At 37.8% G+C, this 25,192-nt stretch overlaps 1 protein-coding gene across 2 annotated transcripts in view; it reads left to right on the top strand.

Annotated features, from left to right (window-relative positions):
* Positions 1 to 24,575, top strand: part of gtf3c2 (general transcription factor IIIC, polypeptide 2, beta) — a 101,964-nt gene extending 77,389 nt beyond the window's left edge. The window contains exons 17-18 of one of the 2 annotated variants that reach the window (XM_052025311.1): positions 12,693 to 12,797; positions 19,553 to 24,575. In XM_052025311.1, the coding sequence (XP_051881271.1) occupies positions 12,693 to 12,797; positions 19,553 to 19,726 (279 nt within the window). In that variant the 3' untranslated portion in view covers positions 19,727 to 24,575. The remainder of the gene's footprint in view (positions 1 to 12,692; positions 12,798 to 19,552) is intronic. The other variant, XM_052025312.1, reaches the window with a different exon arrangement.
* The last annotated feature ends 617 nt before the right edge of the window (positions 24,576 to 25,192 follow it).

Genomic DNA, 25,192 nt, shown 5'->3' with positions numbered 1-25,192 from the left:
CCAAATACTCCTTATCAAGGAAGAGGATTTTCCCAATCTTTCAGTAGAATTGGGGGTAAAAGAGGTAAAGTATGAGATAGATATTCTTCAGTAGGTATTAGTAGGCCTGTCTATACTTAAAGCAAATAGGTCACCTGGTCTGGTTGGGATGCATCATAGGATGCTGTGGGAAGTTTGGCTGGTAATTGTAGAAACAGATACAGGGGAGGTGCCAGAGGATCGGAAAATAGTAAATTTGGCAGTCATAATAAACCTGATTCTGATTGTTCAAAAATGGGTGTAAGGACATGGTTGGCAACCACAAGAGTTGAACCTTGGTGATGGGGAAACATCTAGAAACAATGATCATAGAAAAAATTAATATGCACTTAATAAAGGAAAACAGACAAGGATTTGTTATAAGTTAATTGTGTGGTACAAGCCTGATTTTTTTTTGGTAAAGTTACAGAAGAATATGCATTAAGTATTATTGTGTGGATTTTCAGAAGTAATTGGACAAAATGTCTCGTTAAAGATTCGTTCATAAAATTGAGGTCTGGTGGCAGCATGGATTAACAAAAAGATTGTCTCAAAAGCAGCAGAACATTATATGGCAAATTATTGTTTTGTAGAGAACAGTAGACGAAAGTGTTCCTCAGGTCAATATTAGGACCACAGCCTTTTGTGTTATGCGTTTATGATTTGGATGTGAGTGTGAGAAGTATATTTTCAAAATCTTCAGGCAGTACAAAACTTGGAGGTGTGGTGATCAATGGACAGGGTAGAAATAGATTACAAGAGGATATAGATGGGCTGGAAGAATAAGCAAGTGGCAGATGAAATTTACTGCAGAGGAGTATTAAGTGATACATTTTGGCATAAACAACAAAACTAAATGGCACTGTTCTGCGGCTCATGCAGAAACTGAGGGGCCTCGGTGTACACGTGCATAAACCTTTGAAAGTGGCAGAATGGCTGAGAAAGTGGTTATGGGATGCTGGGCTTCATAAGGCACAGAGTTTTAAATCAGCAAGTTTATGTTGTCTTTCTGAAACACTGAAGTATTGTGTCCATTTCTGACCAATGTGCAGTAGGGATGATATGAAGGTTCTAAAGAGGCTGCAAAAGAGATGTACTAGAATATTTCCAGGGATTTAGACTATGAAGTTGGACAAGAGCATTTGAGACTGTTCCTCTTGGAGAATAGAATGTTGAGAAGAGATTTGAGAGAACTACACAAGATCATGACAGGTTTAGATCGAATTAGTAGAAACAGTTTCAATTAGCAGATGGTTTGAGGACCAAGGAGCACAGATTTAAAGCAATAAATAAAAGGCAAAGTGGGGATGTAAGGGAAATGAGTGTAGAGAGCTGATATGATCTTCTCTCAACATTCTGTTCTCCAAGAGGAACAGTCTCAACTTCTCGTCCAACTTAATAGCCTAAAATCTCTCATTCCTGGAAATATTCTAGTACACCTCTCTTGCAACCTCTCAAGGAACCTTCATATCATCCCTACTGCATATTGCTCAGAAATGGACACAATACTTAAGTGTTTCAGAAAATCTCAACATAAACTTCCTGCTTTAAAACTCTGTACCTTTATTTATGAAGCCCAGTATCCCATAACTGCTTTCTCAACACATCTTGCTGTTTTTCAAAGGTTTAGGTGCATGTACACTGAGGCCCCTCACTGTCTGTAAAGGTGATGGAAATGGTCAGTCAGGACTTTGGGGTAAGTACGAAGAATGGACCTGCATAAATTACTGCACAAAGAAACTGCGTGGACTTAATGGGCTGAAATCAGCACCTATGCTGTAATGATTTGATGAATCTTGTACTCCTCTGTAGACAAGATTGTAGGCAAACAAGAGTCTCTTGTGATGCCTGATTCAGTGTTAGAATTGGTGATAATTTATTGATAGAAGCTGGTGAGGAATACAGTGTGACGTAGCTGGGGTGAGACCAGGTAGGAAGTATAATGAAATGACATGTAGGTTACAGTGTGGAGTCTACTGGGGGCGCTCGATGGAGTAAGTCACAACTTGGCTTTGCTCCAGTCATTTTTTTTAAGCTTTCATATACCACCCTTTAACAAGTCTTTTTATAATACTGGCACAAGTTCAATTTTGATTTTTAACTGTTGAAATGAACACCAGATCTAAAGCATCAGCTAATGGCAAAGGTAATGGAGACCAACCTACTTTGGAAGCTATCTCTAATCTGGATAAAAAGTTTGACTGGAGCTTTGCCAAACTGAAGTCCCTTTTAAAGGACTTTGAAGACAGACAAAATACACTTATCCAGGAAAACGCTAAACAAAAGCAATTAATTGCTAAACTTGACCGAGCTGGTAAAGAGAGAGATGCCAAACTCCACTCACTTGGAAAAGACTTAATTATGACCAAGCAAAACCTGGAAAAGCAACAGCAGAGGATCATCGACCTGGAAGGACGCAGCTGGCAAAAATATTTAAGAATCATCGGATTTCCAGAGAACACCGAGACTGGTAACTCTACGGATTTTTTTTCTAAACTTCTGGTCGACGTGTTTGGTCCCGAAATGTTCCCTGTTCAGCCTATCCTTGATAGAGCTCATCGTGCATTTAAGATCCAAACCTTTTCCAGACCAAAAACCACGGCCAGTAATATTGAAATTTCATTATGTCAACATCAAGGAACTCTTGATTCATACTGCTTGTGGACGTGGAATGATTCAATTTAAACAATGGAAGTTTCGAATAGTTGAAGATTACACCCCAGAAGTTACGAAAGAAAGGCTGACCTACAAACCAATTATGGCTCGTCTCTATCAAAGCAATTATCATCCTGCATTATTATTCCCAGCAAGGTTGAGAATTACACTACCTGATAAATCTCGCAAATGGTTTAAATCTGTCCAAGAGGCCGAAGAATTTCTTATGAACTAGCTTTTAATTTTAGAAGCTAAGAAATGCGGAAGAGACACAATGTTTTTCCTTTGATTTACTACCTACTTGCTTTATTATCCAATTAATTTTTAGATTTAAACCTTTCCTTTTCCTTCCTTTAATATTTTTAATGTTTTGTTTTAGTAATAATTAAGAATTTAACAAAATGACTGATCATTTGCTTTCTTTTCGAAATAGCTATTAAATTGTATCTTTTAAATGTTGACTGGTAACGCCCTTTGGCTCTATTTCATTCTCACAACTATGGTTGTTAGTTCGATTTGTGTTGACTGTGTTGACAGCCTTTAGACCAAACATGGGTGGTTTATATATTTTTTTAACTTGGACTACTGCCACCAATAGAACTGGGGTTAGTTCAATTAGAGGGTAGCTTTCTGGCTGCCTATTGGCCAGTTTTCGGGCTGTTGGGGGAGGGGGGGTGGGGCTGTTTTTAGGTTATTTTTCTTCTGGACCAAACTACAAATTTTTCTAAATTGTCGTCATATCCGCTTCCTCTTTCAACTTTTTTTTTACTTCTTCCTGCTGGTGAGGCTCGTGTATAGAAAGTTTAACCCTTTACATACCATGTGTTTTTTAATCTATTAAAATGGATAAGACTATTAATCTTATTTCATGGAATGTTAGAGGCTTAAACAATCCGGTCAAGCGCAAGAAGATCTTTAAAGCTTTTCACAGATTAAATGCTCAGATCATTTTTGCCCAGGAGACTCGTATCAGGAAGAAAGATAATCAACGTTTTTTTAGATTTTGGAGGGGTCAACAGTTCCATTCAACTTCACAAACAAAGGTGAAAGGAGTCTCTATTTTTATAGACTCCTCAATTTTGTTTGCCCATCATGAGACAATATCAGACCCAAATGGTAGATTTTTATTAATTACTGGTCTACTTCATAATAAAAAAAGTTGTTATGGTTAATGTTTATGCACCCAACGTAGATCACCCTGAATTTTTTAAACATCTGTTTGCATTTTTCCTAATTTAAATGAATACACTTTGATTATGGGTGGCGATTTCAACTGCTGTTTAAACCCTTTGATGGATAGATCTGTGTCAAATCCTGCACTTCCAAACAAATCCACTGTCTTTATTAACTCCTCAGTTGAATCTGGAATTTTAGATGTTTGGAGATTTCTACACCCATATGATAAAGAATTCTCATTCTTTTCTCATGTCTACCATGGTTACTCGAGGATTGATTATTTTTTTATTGATGCTAGACTAGCTCCACTTACTACAGACTGTAAGTATGATGCAGTTGCCATTTCTGACCGTGCACCATTGAAATTATCAATTAAATTATCTTGTCGATGTCAGACAATGGTGATTTAATCCTTCTCTATTACAAGACTCAGATTTCGTCCAGTTTATTAAAGAACAGATCTCATTTTTCTTTTTAACCAATTTTACTGAAGAAACCTCCAGTGGGATAATATGGGATACTTTAAAAGCATATATCCGTGGTCAAATTATTTCATACTCCACCGGATTGAAAAAACGAACTAATAACGAAATACGTATATTAGCTGACAAGATTAAAGAAATCGATAAAAAAATGTTCTGATACTCCTAATCTGGAGCTTTATAAAAAGAGAACAGAACTCCAATTACAACATAGTTTATTATTAACATCTTCAATTGAAAATCTACTATTTAAAAACAAAAGTCAATTTTATATACATGGTGACAAATCTGGTAAATATTGGCCAACCAATTGAAAACTACTTTATCTAAACATCAGATTAATAAAATTTGTAAACCAGATGGTACCTACACGATAGATCATATTCAAATTAACAAATCCTTTCAAGAATTTTATTCTTCTTTATACCAGTCAGAATCCCCTGAGGATTCTACATTAATGCATGAAATTTTAAGAGATCTGAAGATTCCCCAATTATCTTTAAATGAACGTTCTACATCAGATGCTCCCATTTCGGAGGAAGAAATAACGAAAGTAATATTTTCAATGAACTCTGGTAAAGCACCTGGCCCTGACGGATATACAGCCAAATTTTTTAAATCCTTTTCTGTTATTCTTGTTCCCTGGTTAGGAAACATTTTTAAAGATGCCCTATCAGTAGGTAAACTACCACAATCTTTCTATGAAGCAACTATTTCTTTAATTCTTAAAAAGGATAAAAATCCCACTGATTGTGCATCTTATAGACCTATTTCTTTATTAAATGTAGATTCAAAAATATTTTCCAAAATATTGGCCTTTAGATTGGAAAAGATTCTTCCACAAATTATCTCTAAAGACCAGACAGGATTTATTCAGAATCGTTATTTACACTTTAATATTAGGAGATTAATGAATATTATATATACCCCTTCATTCCCAAATTCCAGAATGTGTTGTCTCACTAGATGCTGAAAAGGCGTTTGACAGAGTCAAATGGGAATATCTATTCATTACACTTCAAAAATCTAATTTTAGCCCTAAATTTGTATCTGCGATTAAACTGATTTATTATACACGTATGGCTTCAATACTTACTAATAATCAAAGATCTCCTTTGTTTAGGCTTTTTTGAGGTACTAGACAAGGTTGCCCTTTAAGCCCTTTATTATTTGATATTGCTTTGGAACCCTTGGCTATTGCACTCTGGGACTCTTCAAATATATGTGGCATTACTCGTGGACAGAAGATTCATAAGATATCTCTTTACGCAGATGACCTGTTACTTTATGTTTCTAATCTGGAGGAATCTATCCCCACAGTACTATCACTACTAAATCAGCTTTAGTGTTTTTTCTGGCTATAGATTAAATTTTAATAAGAGCGAACTTTTTCCATTAAATATGCAAACCCCAATTTACAGGCAATTACCTATTAGATTGGTAACTGACTATTTTATGTATTTAGGTGTTAAAATTACCAAGAAACATAAGGACTTATTTGAAGCTAATCTATTGCCTTTAATTGACCATGTTAAACAATTATTTACTAAATGGTCCCCATTGTCTTTATCATTGGTAGGCTGAATTAATGCGGTTAAGATGAATATTTTACCAAAATTTTAATATTTATTTCAAGCGATTCCAATTTTCATTCCCAAATCTTTTTTTGACACTATTGATTCTAAAATTCTTTCATATATTTGGCAGAATAAAAACCCAAGGTTAAGTAAGAAATATTTACAAAAACTAAAAAAGGATGGTGGTATGGCCCTGCCTAACTTTATATCATTGGGCAATTAATATCAGATATTTAATTTTTTGGATACAAGATTCAGACGCAATTCAATGTCCGAAATGGGGATGCCTTGAGCACCAATCAGTACTTGGATTTTCATTAGTTTCTATTTTAGGAGCTTCACTCCCTTTTGCACTTACCAAATTAACTAAACATATGATTAACCCAATTGTTAAACATACAATACGAATATGGTTTCAATTTCGTAAATTTTTTGGATTGAGTAAATTTAACTTGTCAAGTCCCATTCAATCTAATTTTTCGTTCATCCATCCAGAGTTGACTCAGCTTTTTCTATATGGAAAAGGAAGGGAATAGTATGTTTTCGTGATTTATTCATTGGTAACTGTTTTTGATCTTTTGAACAACTGTCTAACAAATACAATTTGTCTAGATCATACTTTTTTCGATATTTGCAGATTAGAAAGTTTTTAAAAGCTACTATACCCTCTTTCCTGACACCTTACAAAACTGAAATAATTTTAGGTATTATTCCTTATCAGAAGGGCTTGATAGCAATAATCTATGATTTAATTATGAAAATACGTCCAGAATCACTGGACAAAATTAAGAATGAATGGGAAAGCGAACTCCAGACACCTTTACCTACAGAGACATGGAAGAAAATTCTTCATTTAGTTAATACATCTTCAATGTGTGCTAGACACTCTTTGATACAGTAGGTAGTTCATGGGACGCATATGTCAAAAGATAAGCTAGCCCATTCTTATCACCATATAAATCCTATATGTGACAGATGTAAATCGAATGTGGCTTCTTTGACACATATGTTTTGGTCCTGTCCTCTTTTGGAAAAATACTGGAAAGATATTTTTAACATTATTTCAAATGTATTGAATATTGATTTACAACCTCACTCTATCACTGCAATTTTTGGATTGCCAAGGATAGAGTCTGGCCATTTATCTGCTTCCGCTAACGATATGATTGCCTTTGTTACTTTAATGGTCAAACGATCCATTTTGCTTAAATGGAAGGATCCAATACCCCCTACTATTTTTCAATGGTTCTCTCAAACTATATCATGTTTAAACTTGGAAAAAAAATTAGGAGTGGTACTGTTGATCCTTCGCTTAAATTTGAAGATATTTGGAGTCCATTTATTCAATATTTTCACATGATATAGATCCCCTTTCAATAACTTTCCAATTTAGAGGAACGGACTTGACGACATAATATTGCTCTGTTTCTACTGAGAAATTTCAGTCCAGTCTTTTTTGTTCTTTTTTTTTGAAATTTTTCTGTTTAGTTTAATTTGATATATTGTTTATAATTTTTCTTACTGGTTTGGGGATTCTCATTCTCCCTCTCCCTCTCCCTCTCCCTCTCTCCCTCTCCCTCTCCCTCTCCCTCTCCCTCTCCCTCTCCCTCTCCCTCTCCCTCTCCCTCTCCCTCTCCCTCTCCCTCTCCCTCTCCCTCTCCCTCTCCCTCTCCCTCTCTCTCTCTCTCTCTCTCTAATAAATCTTTTTTTTCCTTTTATATTCATTTACTAAGAGATCGTGGGATCTACAGATTTTTTTATATTTTATTGTTCTTTATGATTATCTATGCCATGATTGTTCTTCTGATCTCTTTGTATTACATGTACAAACATTGATGTTATATATTAATCTGTATTAATTTGAAAACTAATAAAAAGATTGAAAAAGAAGGACTACAGTGTATGTGCTAGTAAGTGGAAGGAGGTAGTCGGGGATCATGGCAGGTCTTGAAGAGTATCTGGTGCTGGAGACAAGTACAAAGGCAGCAGAAAGTATGGATAAGGTATAAAAAGGAAGAAAATTGTGAACATTATGAATTATGTTATTGAATTTGGATTGGTCTGTATTATTTTTACACCATGTTTGCTTTTGATGAGGCCCATTCTTTCAAGCTACTGATTTACATTTTAGCCTTCACTCTCTTCAATGGAACTGGATTTTGGTAGGGCTTATCTCAAAAGCTGAGATCTGGTAGACCCCAGCTGAAAGTTTAGATGCTGAAGGTAGTCTTTTCTTGAGTAAAGGTAATTCCATTGAAACTGGTGAAGAGCATGTTAGTTTAACTGCTGGCTGTTTTCTTGTAGTTAAATGGTTATGCAATGCATATTGAAACTAATTTGAACATACAACAGTATGAGAACCACAGTACCACTTATCACAAAGTGCATTACTCATAAAGAATAGGAATCATAAGAGAGATTTGATCATCTTACTGCCACTGATATATGAAGTATAAGTGGGGTACAATATAGTTCCATAATAATGGACTTGCTGATGTTATGAAATGAGTTGATTTTAGTAAATTACATTTTTACTATTTGTAATCTATATTTTCCACCATTTAAAATCTTTGTGTATGTGGTGCAAGACTCCTGAGGCATTTATTATAAATGTAAACTTTTAAAATTGTCAGTTAATTTAGTCACATTAAGGCAGACTGGCGTCTGTGAGCTGGCTCCATCGCTGAAACTCATGAATCATGCTTCCTTACCACAGCAGAATCAAAAAGCCAAAAAAATTGTGAGTTTGTGTTAAAATAATAACAGGTGTTTATTTACAGTTAACATTGCTGACGGTGGTAAGCGGTACCAGTTCTCAGAATTCAGCGGTATGTAAAAATGTTGAAGAAGCTACCCTGATTTTTTTTAATTGCAGTCATAGTGCCTAACAAGCCTGATAGTAGTTTAGTTGAAGTTCTAAGTGAAGTAATGAACAGAACATTAGTATGATTTTAATCTGTTGGATTCAAAGGAATATTCAATTAACCACAGAAGCTGATATAGTATGCTCTTTAAATAAAAGCTGTAAAATGCTCATCAAAAGGTATCAGAGTAGTAAAGGAGAGTCAAGGTGTCCCTTGGTTCTATAATTATAGTTTGGTCAGTGGTAGTGTAAAAAGTCATAGCCTGGAGAGGCGATGGTAGGTGGCAGGGAGTGTCTGTGTGCAACGCACATTTCTCTATGTCACAGTTTCACTTGCCAGTCCCAATGACCTCATGAACAACAAAGACCTTGCTCAGGGATGAGCAAACATTCCACAGACTGACATGAAGAGAGGAAATTTGTGCTCTGGTTGGGCACAGGATGATGCCCTACCTACATACACAATCAGAACATGTGAAAACCTATCCTGATATAATTTACTGTTATGTATATTGATGCTCTAATCAGGAACTGCTCTTCTGCTTGTTTTTAAACAAAAAAGGAAATTTTATGTAAGATTGTTGGTACAGATTGTTCATGAGAAACCAAAATGTGCCAAAGTTATTATTTTATAAATCTATATGCAAAAATTTATATGTGCATTTTACTCACTACAAATGTATAGCTACATTAAAACAAAAGGTGAAACAAGTTCAGAATGGTATTGATTGTAGCCTGAAGATAATATTGGCCATTGAATTATATAAAAGAAAAAGCATTTTCTCTTTACTGTATTGCAGTCAACAGGAAGCTGGTGGAGTGAAATAGAACATAACAGATGGCATACCCTGGGCAGAGTGAGAGAGATTAATTTTTAAGTTAATGAAGGATGAGGCATTTAATCAACAGAGTGCCTGTCAAAACAGCTATTTAAAGCCTGTTGAAATTCCTGGCTTTTTAGTGGCATTGTACACCCTTAGAAATATCAGAATTGCTCTCTGAAGTGTATTGCAAAGATGACCAAAATAATAAATTCTATTGTTTTCAAAGATGCCTAATTGCAGTAGTAAATCCAAGAACAATTTGAAGGGCTTCATATTTCAGAAGCAAACTTCCACAAGCTGTCCTTTACATTAAGCTGAATTCTGCAGGCATTTCATGGTTAATAGTTAGATAAGATTCAACATAGAGCTGTCTCCCACACAGATTCTTTAGGATACCCAGTTGTTCATCATCCTTCCAAGAAGAAACTATACTGATTGTCTATTCTGCAACTATGATGTAGTATATGCCGAGAGCTATTGCTCCCTACCCTTTGGTAGCTGGTTACATGACCAAAAGTGAACGAGTAATTTTGGGAACTGTGTCATGGATCATTAACTCTGCGGCTGTCACACAAATTTGATGTGATATAATCTGCGCGTCGGCAACCTAGCCATTAGACGTGGAATTTAAACAGATAATGAACTGTGCATTGTGAGCCGATATTGGTCTAGCCAAATAGATCACAGAAGGCCTGTTGGGTACATACAGAAAAGGTAACTTCATTATTGCCATTGATTTACTTATAGAAATTCTGTGTATTCTAGAATTTGATGTCCAAAGGGAATCAAAGAGGAAGACAGCTATAGGAATTAGGGTGACAATGGAGAGAGAAAATTATGCATCATTGACATACACTTGTACACACGGCACTAGAGTTGTCTCAAGATTATTTAGGTTGCATGGCAATGTTCAAGTAACAAGTTAGAGAAAAGTGATTTTAAATTTAAAATAATACACATCTTTCAATTTTAGTTTCAAAAATCATTAGATAAAAGAGTTTTCATACCTTGAGGAAACCAGTTCCATCAGTCTAGAAGCTCATTTGGCACGAATCTTTGAAAAATCCATGAAATCAGCCCAAAACTGTCAGCATCTGCCCTTGTACCTGTGCCTAAGTTGGGGATTTCAGTTCAATCACAAGTCCCAAACTTCTGAATATTCAATTACCGCTGACAGGATTACCACATTTGATGCAGTAGTATCTTGGGGAGTAATGCAAACTTCCATATTTCTTCTCATTTATCCTAAGAAGTCTCTCTGTTGTTCCCATGTTTGACTAGAGTTGGTGCAGGAACACTAAGCTTATTAATTTGAATAGAGAACAACAGTAGCAAGAATCACTACAAGGTAATTAAGTCTAAAAAATATATATTAATTTAAAGAAATTACGTACATTTAAATTAAGTATTACCTAGTACTGTATGTTCTAATATTTTACATTCTTAACATGCTAATGGTTAAATTTTAATTAGTTTTAATTTTGTGAATTCCAAACAGTCTCTTTGAAATGAAAACAGAAAATGTTGGAGCAACTCAGTAGGTCAACCAATATCAGTGGAGTGAAGAGCTGATTTAATGTTTCAGGTTGATGACATTTCAAAAGAACTACAGAAGTGAGAAAACAAGTGTGTTTTAAGTTGCAGAGAGGGGAAGGGGTTGAGAGAACATAAGAAATTGAGACTGTCCATGTGACACAGACTTTCCTGTTTGTCAGGACTAACCAGTTCTGATGTCAGATCATCCACCTGTTGGGATAACTCAGTTTTCCTCCCTCCACAGATTTATAGTAACTGTTCTGTTCTGCATCTTTCACTTCCACCTCAATGTACTTACAGTATGTGTGAAATGGTCTAGATGACACGTATCTCTGTATCTTGGTACATGTGACAGGCATGGTAGTGTAGCGGTTAGTGTGATGCTATTACAGCATAGGCAACCTGAGTTCAATTCCGGCCACTGTCCGTAAAGAGTTTGTACGTTCTCCCCATGGCTGCGTGAGTGTCCTCCGGGTGGCTCCGGTTTCCTTTTCCTTCCATGTTCCAAAGACGTACGGGTTAGGAAGTTGTGGGCATGCTATGTTGGCACCGGAAGCATAGCAACACTTGCAGGCTGCCCCCAGAACATTCTACACAAAGATGCATTTCACTGTGTGTTTTGATGTACATGTGACTAATAAAGAAATTTTATCTTAATAAACCAATTCAATTCAGATACTTGAACTACAAGGGAATCCAGGGGTATGGGAAGAGAGTGGGAAAGATTGGGAACAGTGAGGATGGAGCAGTGTTCAGAGAGATTAGAATTGAATGTAAGATATGGAAGTGCAGATCAGAGGTTGGAGAAAAGATCATGGTTGAGAGTGCGGAGGGTGGAAGGGGAGTAGGGTGGTGTTGATAATGCAGGAGGGAGAGTGTTTTGAGAGAGGCCAGAGGCTTAGAGCAGGTGGAAAGTTCAACCTCCACTGTAAAAATTGGGAGCCAGATTTTGAATCAGAATTGTGCAGGAATCAGTAGAAAGCAGGTGAGAGGAAATATCTGCTGCTCAGGGGAGATTAATGGCAGAGGCAGAAACGGTGGCCATTAATGGATGGGGACATTGGAGGCCTCTTAGAAGTGGTCAGAAGGGTTGACGTAAGGAAGGAAGATCTGAGGCTGGAAAGGATATGCCAGAAGCATGAGCATTAGCTAAATCTGGTGAGATCTGAGGACTTGAGAAGGAGATTAGAAGAACTGAAGGTGGCAAGTAGGATGGTGGATGGGGACTGGAAGGGTTTACAGGTGTGAGTTAGTTAAACATGCAACAAGCAGCCTCTTATTTAGGTTATCAATCCATCTCCTGGGAAGGAATGCTACCTTCTTTAAAGCCAGACTCAGGAAGCGTATTTCTATCATTTTAATTTTCCAGGTGATTCATTAGCCCCTACCCCACCTCTTTTTGAAGATTTCCTTTATGCAATTATTGAAAAGTTCACTGTCAAATTCACTACCTAGGATTTTAAGCATCTAATGTTGATGCAAGGGAGAATGTACCAAATACATCCTGTATTTTAGGTGTAGAAAACTGCTCTATTTTAAAACTTTTTTTTACATTTTATAGAGGAGTTTCAAGAACTTGTTTTCCAGAGGACCTTTTAAGAGAATGCAAACAGTAGACAAAGGGAAAACATATCCTGACAGAATGCCACTGGAATCTGTATACAAGGTAAGTTTAACATCAGTATTGCATTGTGCATAATGGGAACGTTATCCAAAATCTTCTAGAAAAATTCACATCTAAAATGTTTTAGAAAAAGTGAAAAGCATTTTAGATCTATATTTTAATATCAGTATTCAGCTAACTTTCACTGGCCTAAACATTGTTCCCTTCTGTCTTTGCCACTAAAATCATATTGTGGGTCAGCAAGCACTTGGTGCGTACAAGGTTGTATATGAGATCCCAGGAGATCAAGGATCATATTAAGGCCAAGGATTTTTTTTATTTCCCTTAACCCCATTTCTCCTGAATTTGTGTTATTTAATACACGTTGTTTTCCAAGCAAGTGAGGTTGCAAATCTCCCTGCAGATAACTTATGCGTGTTGCATTCCTGTTCACATCATTTGGGTAGTTTCACACCGGGAACATGTAAGTGCTACAGAGAATGAAAATTCTGCCAAGATATTAGATGAACTTCTGAAAGGCTGCCAAGGTACCCAGATATAATTGCCCTATTCTGGGTTAACTTAATAGCACACCTTTTTTGTTTGGAGTGTCGTAAACAAATTTGTAAATCATTGTTTCTTCCATCAGAACTGTTGTTTACACAGTTAACTCCTGATGCACACTTAAGAATCAAAGTCCATTACCTTGTGATTCTGTGGTGTTTCCATTAGATTACACTGATGGTGTAGGATGAGGGAGGGATTAGGGGTGGGTGTATCAGTTAAATTCATGTTTTAACTACTATTTAATTGATGCGGACAGTGATATTGGCAGGCTATCCAAGTATGAAGCCATTGTTGACATAACCCTCAACCATAAAATAAACAATGGGATTTTGTATGTTATAAGTGGGGTACAGTGCAAGTGGTTATGATAAATTTGTGCAAGGCAGTGGTTAAATCATAGAGTACTTTGCACTACTTTGCTTATTGAATTGTCATTGAGGTTATGGAGAGCATGTAGTTTAGATGCACCAAAATAAAAAGCTATAGTTATGAGGCGACTCAGCCTGTGTTTGCTAAAACAGAAGATCAGGAGGAGATTTAATGAGTTTTAAATAATGAAGGGTGAATTGATATGGATTATTTTGTTTGGGGATTTTCTAAGGGATAGTGGTTAGGAGAATTTTATTTAGAGAAAGAAATCATAAAAAAACAGAACACCTTTCCATGTCGAATGTTTGAGGCAGAGACCACTGTCTTTTAAGGAAGTACAGATAAATATTGGAAGCGGAAAATTACAGGGAAGGAAGTACAGATAAATATTGGAAGCGGAAAATTACAGGGAAGTGGGAATAGTCACCTCCTTTGAAGACCAGTAGCTCCAATGTCCCCCATGTTTCATTTATAGTTCAGTACATTATAGTTGGTGCAGGATACAAATGTTTGTTCTCTTGCTAGAATGTCGAGCCCATGCTTGCCCTAATCTCAAGGTCACCTTCCCCAAACTCAGATCGTTATCTGCTGTCGCGGAGACCCTATAGTTTCTCATCCTCTCCAATTCAAGTTTTGTTAGCACACATTGAGCCTTGTAGCAGCAACGTTCTAACTGATCAGTGTACCCCAAATATCCACATTGGCTGTTTATGGGCAGCAATTGCCTAATTTATAGCAGGCAGCAACGGTTGAATTCACTCACTGTTTTAATATGGCCAAATGTCCAAGTAAATTTATAACACATCCCAGAAATTAATTTCCTTCAGTTCAATTAAACTGCTGGATTTTAAACAACCATAGAAATATACAGCTCATTGTGTCTGCGCTCACCAAAGTAGGAGTCCAATACCTTTGTCCTGTTTTCTTCCTTGCTATCAACTATTGCCATAGTTTTGGGATCATTTGGAAACTTTTTAATCATGCCTCCATGTTTAACTCTTACTGTAACAGAGTCCTGTTACAGTACAGGAGTCCTGTTACTCCTGTGACAGTCCTGTTACAGTACAGGAGTCCTGTTACTCCTGTGACAGAGTCCTGTGACAGTACAGGAGTCCTGTTACTCCTGTGACAGAGTCCTGTGACAGTACAGGAGTCCTGTTACTCCTGTGACAGTACAGGAGTCCTGTTACTCCTGTGACAGTACAGGAGTCCTGTTACTCCTGTGACAGTCCTGTTACAGTACAGGAGTCCTGTTACTCCTGTGACAGTACAGGAGTCCTGTTACTCCTGTGACAGTACAGGAGTCCTGTTACTCCTGTGACAGTACAGGAGTCCTGTTACGGTACAGGAGTCCTGTTACGGTACAGGAGTCCTGTTACGGTACAGGAGTCCTGTTACTCCTGTGACAGAGTCCTGTGACGGTACAGGAGTCCTGTTACTCCTGTGACAGAGTCCTGTGACGGTACAGGAGTCCTGTTACTCCTGTGACAGAGTCCTGTGACGGTGCAGGAGTCCTGTTACTCCTGTGACAGAGTCCTGTGACGGTGCAGGAGTCCTGTTACTCCTGTGACAGAGTCCTGTGACGGTGCAGGAGTCCTGTTACTCCTGTGACAGAGTCCTGTGACGGTGCAGGAGTCCTGTTACTCCTGTGACAGAGTCCTGTGACGGTGCAGGAGTCCTGTTACTCCTGTGACAGAGTCCTGTGACGGTGCAGGAGTCCTGTTACTCCTGTGACAGAGTCCTGTGACGGTGCAGGAGTCCTGTTACTCCTGTGACAGAGTCCTGTGACGGTGCAGGAGTCCTGTTACTCCTGTGACAGAGTCCTGTGACGGTGCAGGAGTCCTGTTACTCCTGTGACAGAGTCCTGTGACGGTGCAGGAGTCCTGTTACTCCTGTGACAGAGTCCTGTGACGGTGCAGGAGTCCTGTTACTCCTGTGACAGAGTCCTGTGACGGTGCAGGAGTCCTGTTACTCCTGTGACAGAGTCCTGTGACGGTGCAGGAGTCCTGTTACTCCTGTGACAGAGTCCTGTGACGGTGCAGGAGTCCTGTTACTCCTGTGACAGAGTCCTGTGACGGTGCAGGAGTCCTGTTACTCCTGTGACAGAGTCCTGTGACGGTGCAGGAGTCCTGTTACTCCTGTGACAGAGTCCTGTGACGGTGCAGGAGTCCTGTTACTCCTGTGACAGAGTCCTGTGACGGTGCAGGAGTCCTGTTACTCCTGTGACAGAGTCCTGTGACGGTACAGGAGTCCTGTTACTCCTGTGACAGAGTCCTGTGACGGTACAGGAGTCCTGTTACTCCTGTGACAGAGTCCTGTTACTTAGCCCTGTGGAAACCCAAAGGAACAGTTTTCTAGTTACAAAACGCCTATCAACTGTTTTGAATCAACTTGCCTCTTTCTCAATAATCTCCTGGGCTTTTCAGGACAGTGTCCCATATGGGACCTGCATAATTTTACAAAAATCTATGTAGACCACATCAAACATGCTACTCTCATTGCTCTCTGTAAAAATTCAGTTGGTTAGTCATAACTTTCCCCTAACAAATACATGCTGACTGTGGAGACACAAGAGACCGCAGATGCTGGAATCTAGAACAAAAAACAATATGCTGGAAGAATTCAGCATGTCAGGCAGCATCTGTGGAGGGAAATGGACAGTCAACGTTTTGGGTCGAGACCTTTAATCTGGAAGGCAGATGAAGGGTCTCAACCCAAAGTGTTGACAGTCCATTTCCCTCCACAGATGCTGCCTGACATATTGACTATCCTAGATTAATCTGTGCCATTCTAAATGATCTCTTATTCAATTGCTCTTTTCGTGGATATACCAGCATGCCAGTCTCCTCCTTGTCTGTTTTCTAGCGTTTTCCTTCATCTGCCTCAAAACTTGCTCCCTGATTCCCTGCCCACCATTTCCAACATTGTCCCCTATCCTTTGTGAATCTGTGCACTGGTTTCTGTATCCTGACCAGGCTACTTTAAATCCTGCCCAACAGAACCACCAAACCTTTGGTGTAGCAATATTGAGTCTAATAATATGGATCAGTGTAAAAGTGTTCTTGCTGGTTAGCTAGGGCTCAGTGGGCCAAAGGGCCTGTTTCCATGCTGTTTGATGCTATGACAAAGCACGGAGAAGATAAGAATGGGACTGGGCAGAATCAGCATTGATTTATGTAAGGGAATTAGTGTTTGGCAAAACTTAGTATTTTTTGAGGTTGTCATTACCAGAATAGATAAGGGTGAACCTGTTGATGTGGTGTATTTGACTTTCCAAAGACTTTGATAAGCTGCTACAGGAGATGGTTGCACAGAATTAGAGTGTAGGGTATTGGGGTTAATACACTGGAATGAATTGAGGATTGGTTAATGGATGGAAAATAGTGTAGGAGTAAACAGGTGACTTTTGGTTTGGAAGGCTGGGACTAGCAGGGTCAGTGCTATAGCTCCAACTGATTACAATCTATATCAGTGACTTGAGTGAGGGTTTTAAGTGTAATGTAACCAAGTATGCTGATGATACGAGGCTGGATAGCAATGTGGGGTGTAAAGAAGATGCAGAGAGGCTTCAGTGGGATGTAAACAGGTTAAGTGAATGGGTGAGGGCATAGCGATGGAATATAATGCAAGATCATCCACTTGGTTAAAAACAGTGAAATATTTTTTTCTAAATGGTGAAAGGTGTTTCTATTCAGCAGGAATAACTGAATGGGTCATTGAAAGTTAACATATTGCTACAGCTATCAATTAGGTAGGCAAATGATACTTTGCCCTTTATTAGAGACAGAGATATCCCTTGATTGACAAAAGGAGTTGTTTTCTCGGGGGAAAGTTACCTCAAGCAAAAACTCATTAATCACAAAAGCATTTCCCATTATTTCAAGGCAAAAAATCTGGTTACTTTCCAGAGCTCGAGAATTTCAGTCAAAAACCCCTAAATACTAATACATCAATACAACTACCTGAATTCCTAACATTAAGTTGTTTATTCAATTTCAAAAAACATGATATACCCTTTCAGGGTACTCAGCTGGTGAAGCACACAAAGTAGCTTCCTCTCTCCGCCTCACAGGTTCTCGCCAGCCATCTCTCTTCACCCTATCAGTGCTTGCTTCTCTTTTCTCCAGTGATCCTGCTGTGCAACTAGCTCCCCAATCATTTGCTTTCTATTCCCTCCTTCCTAACCACCTCCACTTTCAGTCTTCCCTACCACTCTGCCCCCCCTTCTGTCTTCCTCCCCTGCTTGACCCCTTCCACCCTACTCTGTCTCCCCTCCCCCTGCTGCCCTTGCTCCAACAACCACCCTCCCTCCACCCCCTCATTATCCTTGTAATAATTTGTAAACATATCGTCTGTAAATCGAGGGATTTGTCTCCTTGTGAGTGGTGGGCTACACTAAGGGTTCACCAGGTTGATTCCAGGGATGAGGATTTGTCCTTTTATGCAGTCTGGGCCTATCCTCTTGAGCTTGGAAGAATTAGATCTTGTTAAAACATACAAAATTCTTCTGGGGTTTGACAAGTTAGTGCTGGAATTGGGATGAGCTGTCCAGAAGCCTGGTTCCCAGTCTCAAAATAAGGGGTTGGCAATTCGTCTCAGAGATGAGAAGACATTTCTTTGACCGAAAGGTAGTGGATCTTGGTGGTTCAATTATTGAGTAGGTTGTTGGAGTTCAGGATATCAAAGAAGTCAAGGGAAACATGGTTGTGCAGTAAAGTGGAACTGAGGAAAAAGAGATGCCATGATTTTATTGAATGAGGGGTCATTCACAAGAGCCAAATGGCTTTCTCCATTAGCCTTCTCCAACTTCTATTTCTCACAGTCTTTGTAGCTTCCCTGTTGCATTCATTTTCTTTCAGATTCAGGTTATACACCTTCAGTATCTTTTAAGCCGCATGCCATCAAATTAACTGTTGTACATGTTTACTGAGTGGCATGTACTCCAGGCTTTGATTGTCAGAGGATGCAGTTACAGTATGCTCCATTTGGCATTCTGGTGCAGTATTGTATCATTGTTGGCTTTATATAAATATGGACAAGAACAAATGGGGTGTAAAATGAAGAAAATTTAATTTTACCGTCTAGTGTCTGAGATTGTAATAGCAACATTGGAACGTTATCATTCAGGCACTGATGATCTAACATAAACTTAACATACTTGCTATTTGTAGCCCTCTATGTACAGCAAGGTTGAAGATACAAAAAGTTATCCAAAGCCTGAATATATTTTCAAATGTCACACATCCAAAGAGTCCATCAGATTTCTTGGATTGGAACAAGGAACTTCCAATTGTTGTTAACCATGGAGTTTTATTCATCCACTGCCAAGAACAGCTATCAGTGGTGAACAAGTCAACATCTTTGCAGGGTGAATTAGATTAATTTAGTGAGAAATGTTATCCTCTTATCCTGTTTTTATAAAGCCTACTTATGATTTGACTTACGAATTTTTATCATCTGCTTGTTTTGCCTTCCTAATTTCCTTATTAATTTCACACCTGCATTTTCTGTTCTCTGGGCGTTTACTTTTGATTAAGGGGCATTGATCTGAATCTTAACTTCGTTTCTCCCTCTACGGATACTGCCTGACATGCAAAGTATTTTGAACATGTTCTGTCTTATTTCAGATTTCCAACATGTTGCTTTTAAGTTCTCAGTATTTGACATCAACTTTTTGCCTTGTTTTAGCCTTCATTTTTTTTTAATAAGCCAGTGTAGTCATTCCAACCAGCATGCTGTCCCCATATTTTAAGCATTTTTTAAAATTTGGTTTTGCTTCATTACTCTTGCTCTTAACAAGTCTGTTGCCTTCACAATTCATGTTTGGACCTAACATTTAATATTTCTCACAGTTTTGACAAAAACTTTTTTTTTCCTACCAGGTCCGTTTCAATCCCAATCTGGATGCCCATGGATGGGTTCTCTCTGCTGGGCAATCCGGCATTGTTCGAGCCCACTGTGTACGGAGCCTTAACACACATGTCAGCAGGAAGTTGATCAAGGAATACCAAGCACAATTCAGTTCTATGTTCCAGCCTGCAGTAACAACCAACTGAAAAGTCCCATTTTCTCTAACATCATGCACAGTGTAGAAACAGTGATGCAAACAATAATATGAAGCCATCACTCTTGTATTGACGTACCACCACTTTGAGTTTTCCAAGCAACAAATGCAATTGTGACATTGCTCTCACCTACTGGGTCCTGCCGGGGCACAATAACTGAATGAGGCACAGCTATGCCCATCTGCCAGGTTCAGCTGTGTATGTTTTTCTAAAGTCTGTTGTATAGAATAATGTCTTATTTAAATGTATTACTGGAGTTCAATCTAATGAATCAGACACATGGGGTAGAAATTTGTCTTTGATTGCAGATGCCAAATTGGTGCAATGATAACAGCCACTATTTGTACTCTCCCCACCAATATGTGACGCTGTTGGCTTCAGTGGATCTGAATATTGAGAGGGGATTACAGGTGGCCAATGTTATAGTCCCTGTTTAGCATTGCTGACCAAAACTCAAATTCTGCCACCAATTTTTCAAATGAAATAATCAAAAAGTTTCACTTTGGTTGTGATGGTTTTCCTGAATCTTATTTAGATGTTGTGGGTGAGGAGTAGCATTGGCCTTTTATTAAGCAAAAAAGCTTTGAGACAAACATGGTCTATATGAACGTGTCTGATTTCACAGGATTGACAGGTTTTTAGCTGCTAGGAACAATTTTACAAAACCAGTGTTGTTAAAATCATGAAATGTCATGCAATTATTTTTGCAAGCAGTTTTTGTTTGAGAGATTGAACTGGGAACAGTTATCCTCGGTTTTTTGCCATCTGGCATTAGCTAAGCACCCTCCCTTTATTAAGCCAGCATTTGGGTTATATGATAGAAAATCATAACATCTTTGGATGAAAATGGCTAAGTTTTATCTAAGAATTGGTTTTGTGGTTGGTGGCTAATTTGAGGCGGGTAAAAACAGGTCAGGTTTATCTTTAAGAGAAAAATAACCAGATCATCTTTTAAAAAAAAGCTATTGGAAGGACTGATTTAACTTTTTAGTCTATGTACAGTAAATAGTCCAGGATTTTATAATTATACATGTAAAGCAAAATTTATTTTTGCATGGCAATAACTTTATTCCTGGCCTTAACTATAATTAGCTGTTTAAAGTGAGTGAGTTTGCAGGAATCTTGAAAATTTGACGCACCCTCATTCTATAACTCTGCTATCTCCCTGGTACAGTGAAATTGGAGAGGGATTGGTATCACACTGGATGAATCCACAAAGTTCCCTTTCATTTTGGACCGAAGTGTAATTTTCCCCAGATCGCATTGCTTTTCCCCTTGTAGATCTTTAGTCCCAAGTCTGTCTGCTGCTGAAGTTTGTGACCTGTGGAACATGCTAGTGAAGAGCCACATTAGGTGACAACGTAAATCATTATTCATAGAAGTATGACATTTAGCAAGGAATTCCCTTTTTAGCAACTGACTCCCTTTTATATTTTGAACAACATTTCATGATTTTTTAACATGGCTATTTGTAAAACAGGCAATGGTCAATTTGCTCACAATGAGCATTGCTGTCATTTCCATACTGCTTTTTCCAAGTTAAATAATGCACTATGTGTAACATTTGGCTTTTTTGGCTGTGAACCTTTCTAAGGAATGCTTTGAACAGTTCATGCTTTCCCTTTTTCCATCCACAACCCCCTCCCCTCCCCAAAAAAGATTCTGTAAAATTGATTCAGAATTTGTAGTTTTTCAATTTGTCTTGTACAAGTGATGTTTGTTTTATAATAATTATAATACAACCAGTGGTATAATTACCTTTTTAATTTCTCTTGGATTTCTGTTTTATGTTGTGTGTATTTCATTTATTTGCTGCTGCATGTAGGTTGGGCATTCAAAGATCTGTAAATCTGAACCTTGCTGATGTAGTTGGATGCACCTTGTTATACAACTACCTCAAAGACAAAACAATAGACTTTCTGTAAAGTTTCGTTGCCGCTTTGTTGTGAACAGTCAATGCAGAGCTAGCGAACTACATAATGTCAGTATATTGTACTGTTCAATTGTTTCACAGTGCTACCTTTAACCCAGTTCAGACATTGCTTTCCATGTGCATTTATGACATATTTGCACACAGGAGTTGTGTTGAATAAATGGAATAGCCTTTACCATTTTATGGCTGAAATACATCATTCCTACATCTCTTGCACAAAAATTCCCTGCTATATTGAAATTCTAAATTCCCTATGGCCAGCAAGAATTTTAATGACTGCCTCTCCTGCTGCGGCAAAATCAGAACCTAGTCATCTTTTATTGTAGGTTCAGAAGTTAATACTGATATTGGCATCTTCAAATCTGATGCATCTCAGCTGCTTTTTCTCAGTGTAAAGTATATGAAATTTAAAATTGCTCTATTTTTGAAGGTACTGCCTAACCTAGTGAAGTGACTCTGTTTGGATGTGTAATGCCATGTAACATTTTAGCCTTATATGGACCCTACAACAAAAGAATATTTGGCTTCATTCCTGTGTGAAAACCATTGTAAGAGGGAGAGAAAGCACTGTTAAAATGTAGCATGTTCAGAGGCAGTCCGGTGGCCTGGATGTTTCCATACCAGTGCTTTGTCCCCAGGTGTTGTATCTCTTATATTCATGATTTGATTTCTTCATCTTTTGATCTTTATAGGAAATGTATTCATGATCTTCTGCATTTTTGGTGCATATAAGTAAATTATTCTAATGCATTTCCTACATTTTGCTTTTTTCTTTTACGTCTGGCCAAGATTACAGGAAAGTAGTTTGTTCCCAGATCTCTGTCAATGCTGCCATGAAATCAGTCACTAATTTCTAATAAGTGATGACACAGAGGGATACTCCCCATCATTATTCCATATGGGGACTGTCTTCCTTGAATAATATAAATGAAATTTTTTTTGCTTGGCAAATTGTAACTAATAACCACATTCTACTATTCTGAGTACAGCATATTGATATGCTAACACACCATTTCTAGGATGTACTAAAAGTCTTGGTTTAGATTAATGTACAGTATTTAGATTAGTGCACTATATTTATCTGCACTTCAATTTTTATAAATCTCTTTTCCCAATTAAGCCCTTAATTCAGAAAACTACCTTGAAAGTTCAATCAGCAAAAATTCACTTTTCAACATAGTAATTCCATTAGCTGTTGCATTAATGGAGCTTGTCTTGTTTAACTATACTATAAAGCGGTCTAATTTCCCCTCCCTACACCATTATTTTTGATTAATCACAAAAAGAATCCTACTTATCTGATATGGCAGAGCTGCTTGATGGAAATGTAAGATTTTTGTTTAAAAAAAATTGCATTCCATGTTGCTCTTTCCCCCACCCAACATGCTGCTACTTCTGTATTTTGGTCAAACTCAAGACTTGTTTTCTTGTAGATCTCCACTTGCATATAGCTTGCTTTTTTTTAAAAAAGAGTTCCCTGAAAAGTTTTAAAATTGCAATTCCACAGTTATCATCATGTAACATGGGTAAATTTGATTGCTCAAGGTGAAAAGTGGAATAAAACTTGCCTTTACAACATAGATTTAAAACACTTGACATACAGTTGCTGATAAGAGTTTGTTAGATATTTTTCAGAAATTAAAGCTGTGAATGCAGTACAGAGATTAAAATGTTGCTTTTTGTTTTAAAATGTTCAGGTTTTGTTTCACTATTTTCTCTGATCCATTATCTATTTCTGTGCTCCAATACTTCCCAGTTGCACCTTCAGGAAAGCCATAGTCTGTGGTGCACTGAACTGTTGAGCATTCAAGATAGTTTATAATGTACCCAACTTTTGCATTATTGGGTAACTGACTTTGGAATCAACCAAGAGAATTTGGCTTTGTAAAAATAATCTGGGCAATTGGTAGTTTTGTGGTGTATGATTTTCTACTCTGCTTCCGCAAATCATTCATTAGTTTTGGAGGCAGAGAAGAACGTGCTAAGCCTATTATGCAGTTTAATTAAAATAAAAGCAGGGGTGAATTTCTTGATACTGATCTCTTAAATATTTATATATAATTGTAAAAGTACCAAGTTAGTCCTATATGGAAATCCATGGGTAGTTAGCACATGTCTCACTTGAAAACATTTTAATTTGGAAAGTCTGACACACTGTTCTCATGTAGCAATTTCCCAGATTTTTATTTTTGATTCTATATGTTGCTATACATAATTTCACATGCTGATTATTGATTTTCAACTGATTGCCTTTGGCCAATATTTAGTCTTTGTAGCTGCCACCTTCAAAGGACCCAGTGAGTCCTTCACATTGGTACGGTTTTGTTCTGTTCCAAGTATTTATAATGAAGCAAGTCATTTAATAAAATAAGTCTTGGAGATACTATATTTATTTAGAAAGAAGAGTTGTTGATTTACTGCAAAAATGGATACCTTTACAGAATATTATTACTTTCTGCTGACATATTGCCTGATTCAGTAAACTTCTCTCCTGGCCACACAGTTCTGCAGTGCAACTTATTTTTAAAAAAAGGAAAATTCATCTGATAAGGGAAGGACAAAATTTGGCAAGAATTATTATTTTTCATCAATCAGTACATTTTGTAAAAGGGAAAGAGGGCTTCTGGTTGGCTTGAGCCAAAGTAAATGCCTTTTTACTATTTCTTCATTGATTACTGATCCATGAGGATGTTACCCAAGGTCAATTTATATAACCATTCCAATTAATTTTTCACCTTAATGTCATTATGCTTGTTGTCAATATGTCTACCTGTACTTTAGTAATTGGAGTATGATTAATACCCTGATATTCTTGGGTTTCAAGTCTGAGTGGTAATGTCCTTTTATATTAAAATGTTACTTTGGTCCTAAAGTCATAATATACAATTAAAACATTTTAATTTTTTACATGTTTTTTCCTATGCTTATTTGAGTAATATTCTGACAACTTAGTAAATAAAGTTCTGATTATTTTTGTTACCAGAGACGCTGCAATATGTAAAGGGGGCACTGGAGATCATAGGTAACACTGTCAGCTTGCTTGAATTGTTCTGCAGACTCTAGGAAATAAAGACTGACCTCCTGAAAGAAAGGTGGGGGGGGGGGGGTGGAGGGGGGCAGGGAGGTAGGGGGTTCATGTTTTAAAGCTACAGCTTGAAGTTGGGGTGGTTTCTTGGGGGCTAGATGGATTCTTAAATTATTTAGAATTTTAACTGTCAGCTCAGAGCGTTTTCTCATGTGAGATTGAATCATCTGGAACAGGAATGTCCAGGCCTCAGTCTGTCCTGAACTAATCCAAAATTACACACAATAATACTTCCATTAATTCCAATTTAAGGGAAAGGGTGGGATGGGGTGGGAGCTCATCCTGCCAGAAGAGTGCATGTCTGGATCACTTATGAGATCAGAACAAGGTTTTGTGGCAACATTTCTGGTCAGCTAACCTGCTATCTTGCTTTATTTTTGATCAGCTGGGTTGTAACATGCGTGTAAACTCCTCATGATTAAGCTGAGCTCCCAAGAAA

This window comes from Pristis pectinata, chromosome 10, assembly GCF_009764475.1.
Source record: "Pristis pectinata isolate sPriPec2 chromosome 10, sPriPec2.1.pri, whole genome shotgun sequence".
NCBI classification, from domain to species: Eukaryota; Metazoa; Chordata; class Chondrichthyes; order Rhinopristiformes; family Pristidae; genus Pristis; species Pristis pectinata.
The sequence above is the reverse complement of the archived record's forward strand: the minus strand, read 5'-3'. Positions and strand labels throughout refer to the sequence as shown.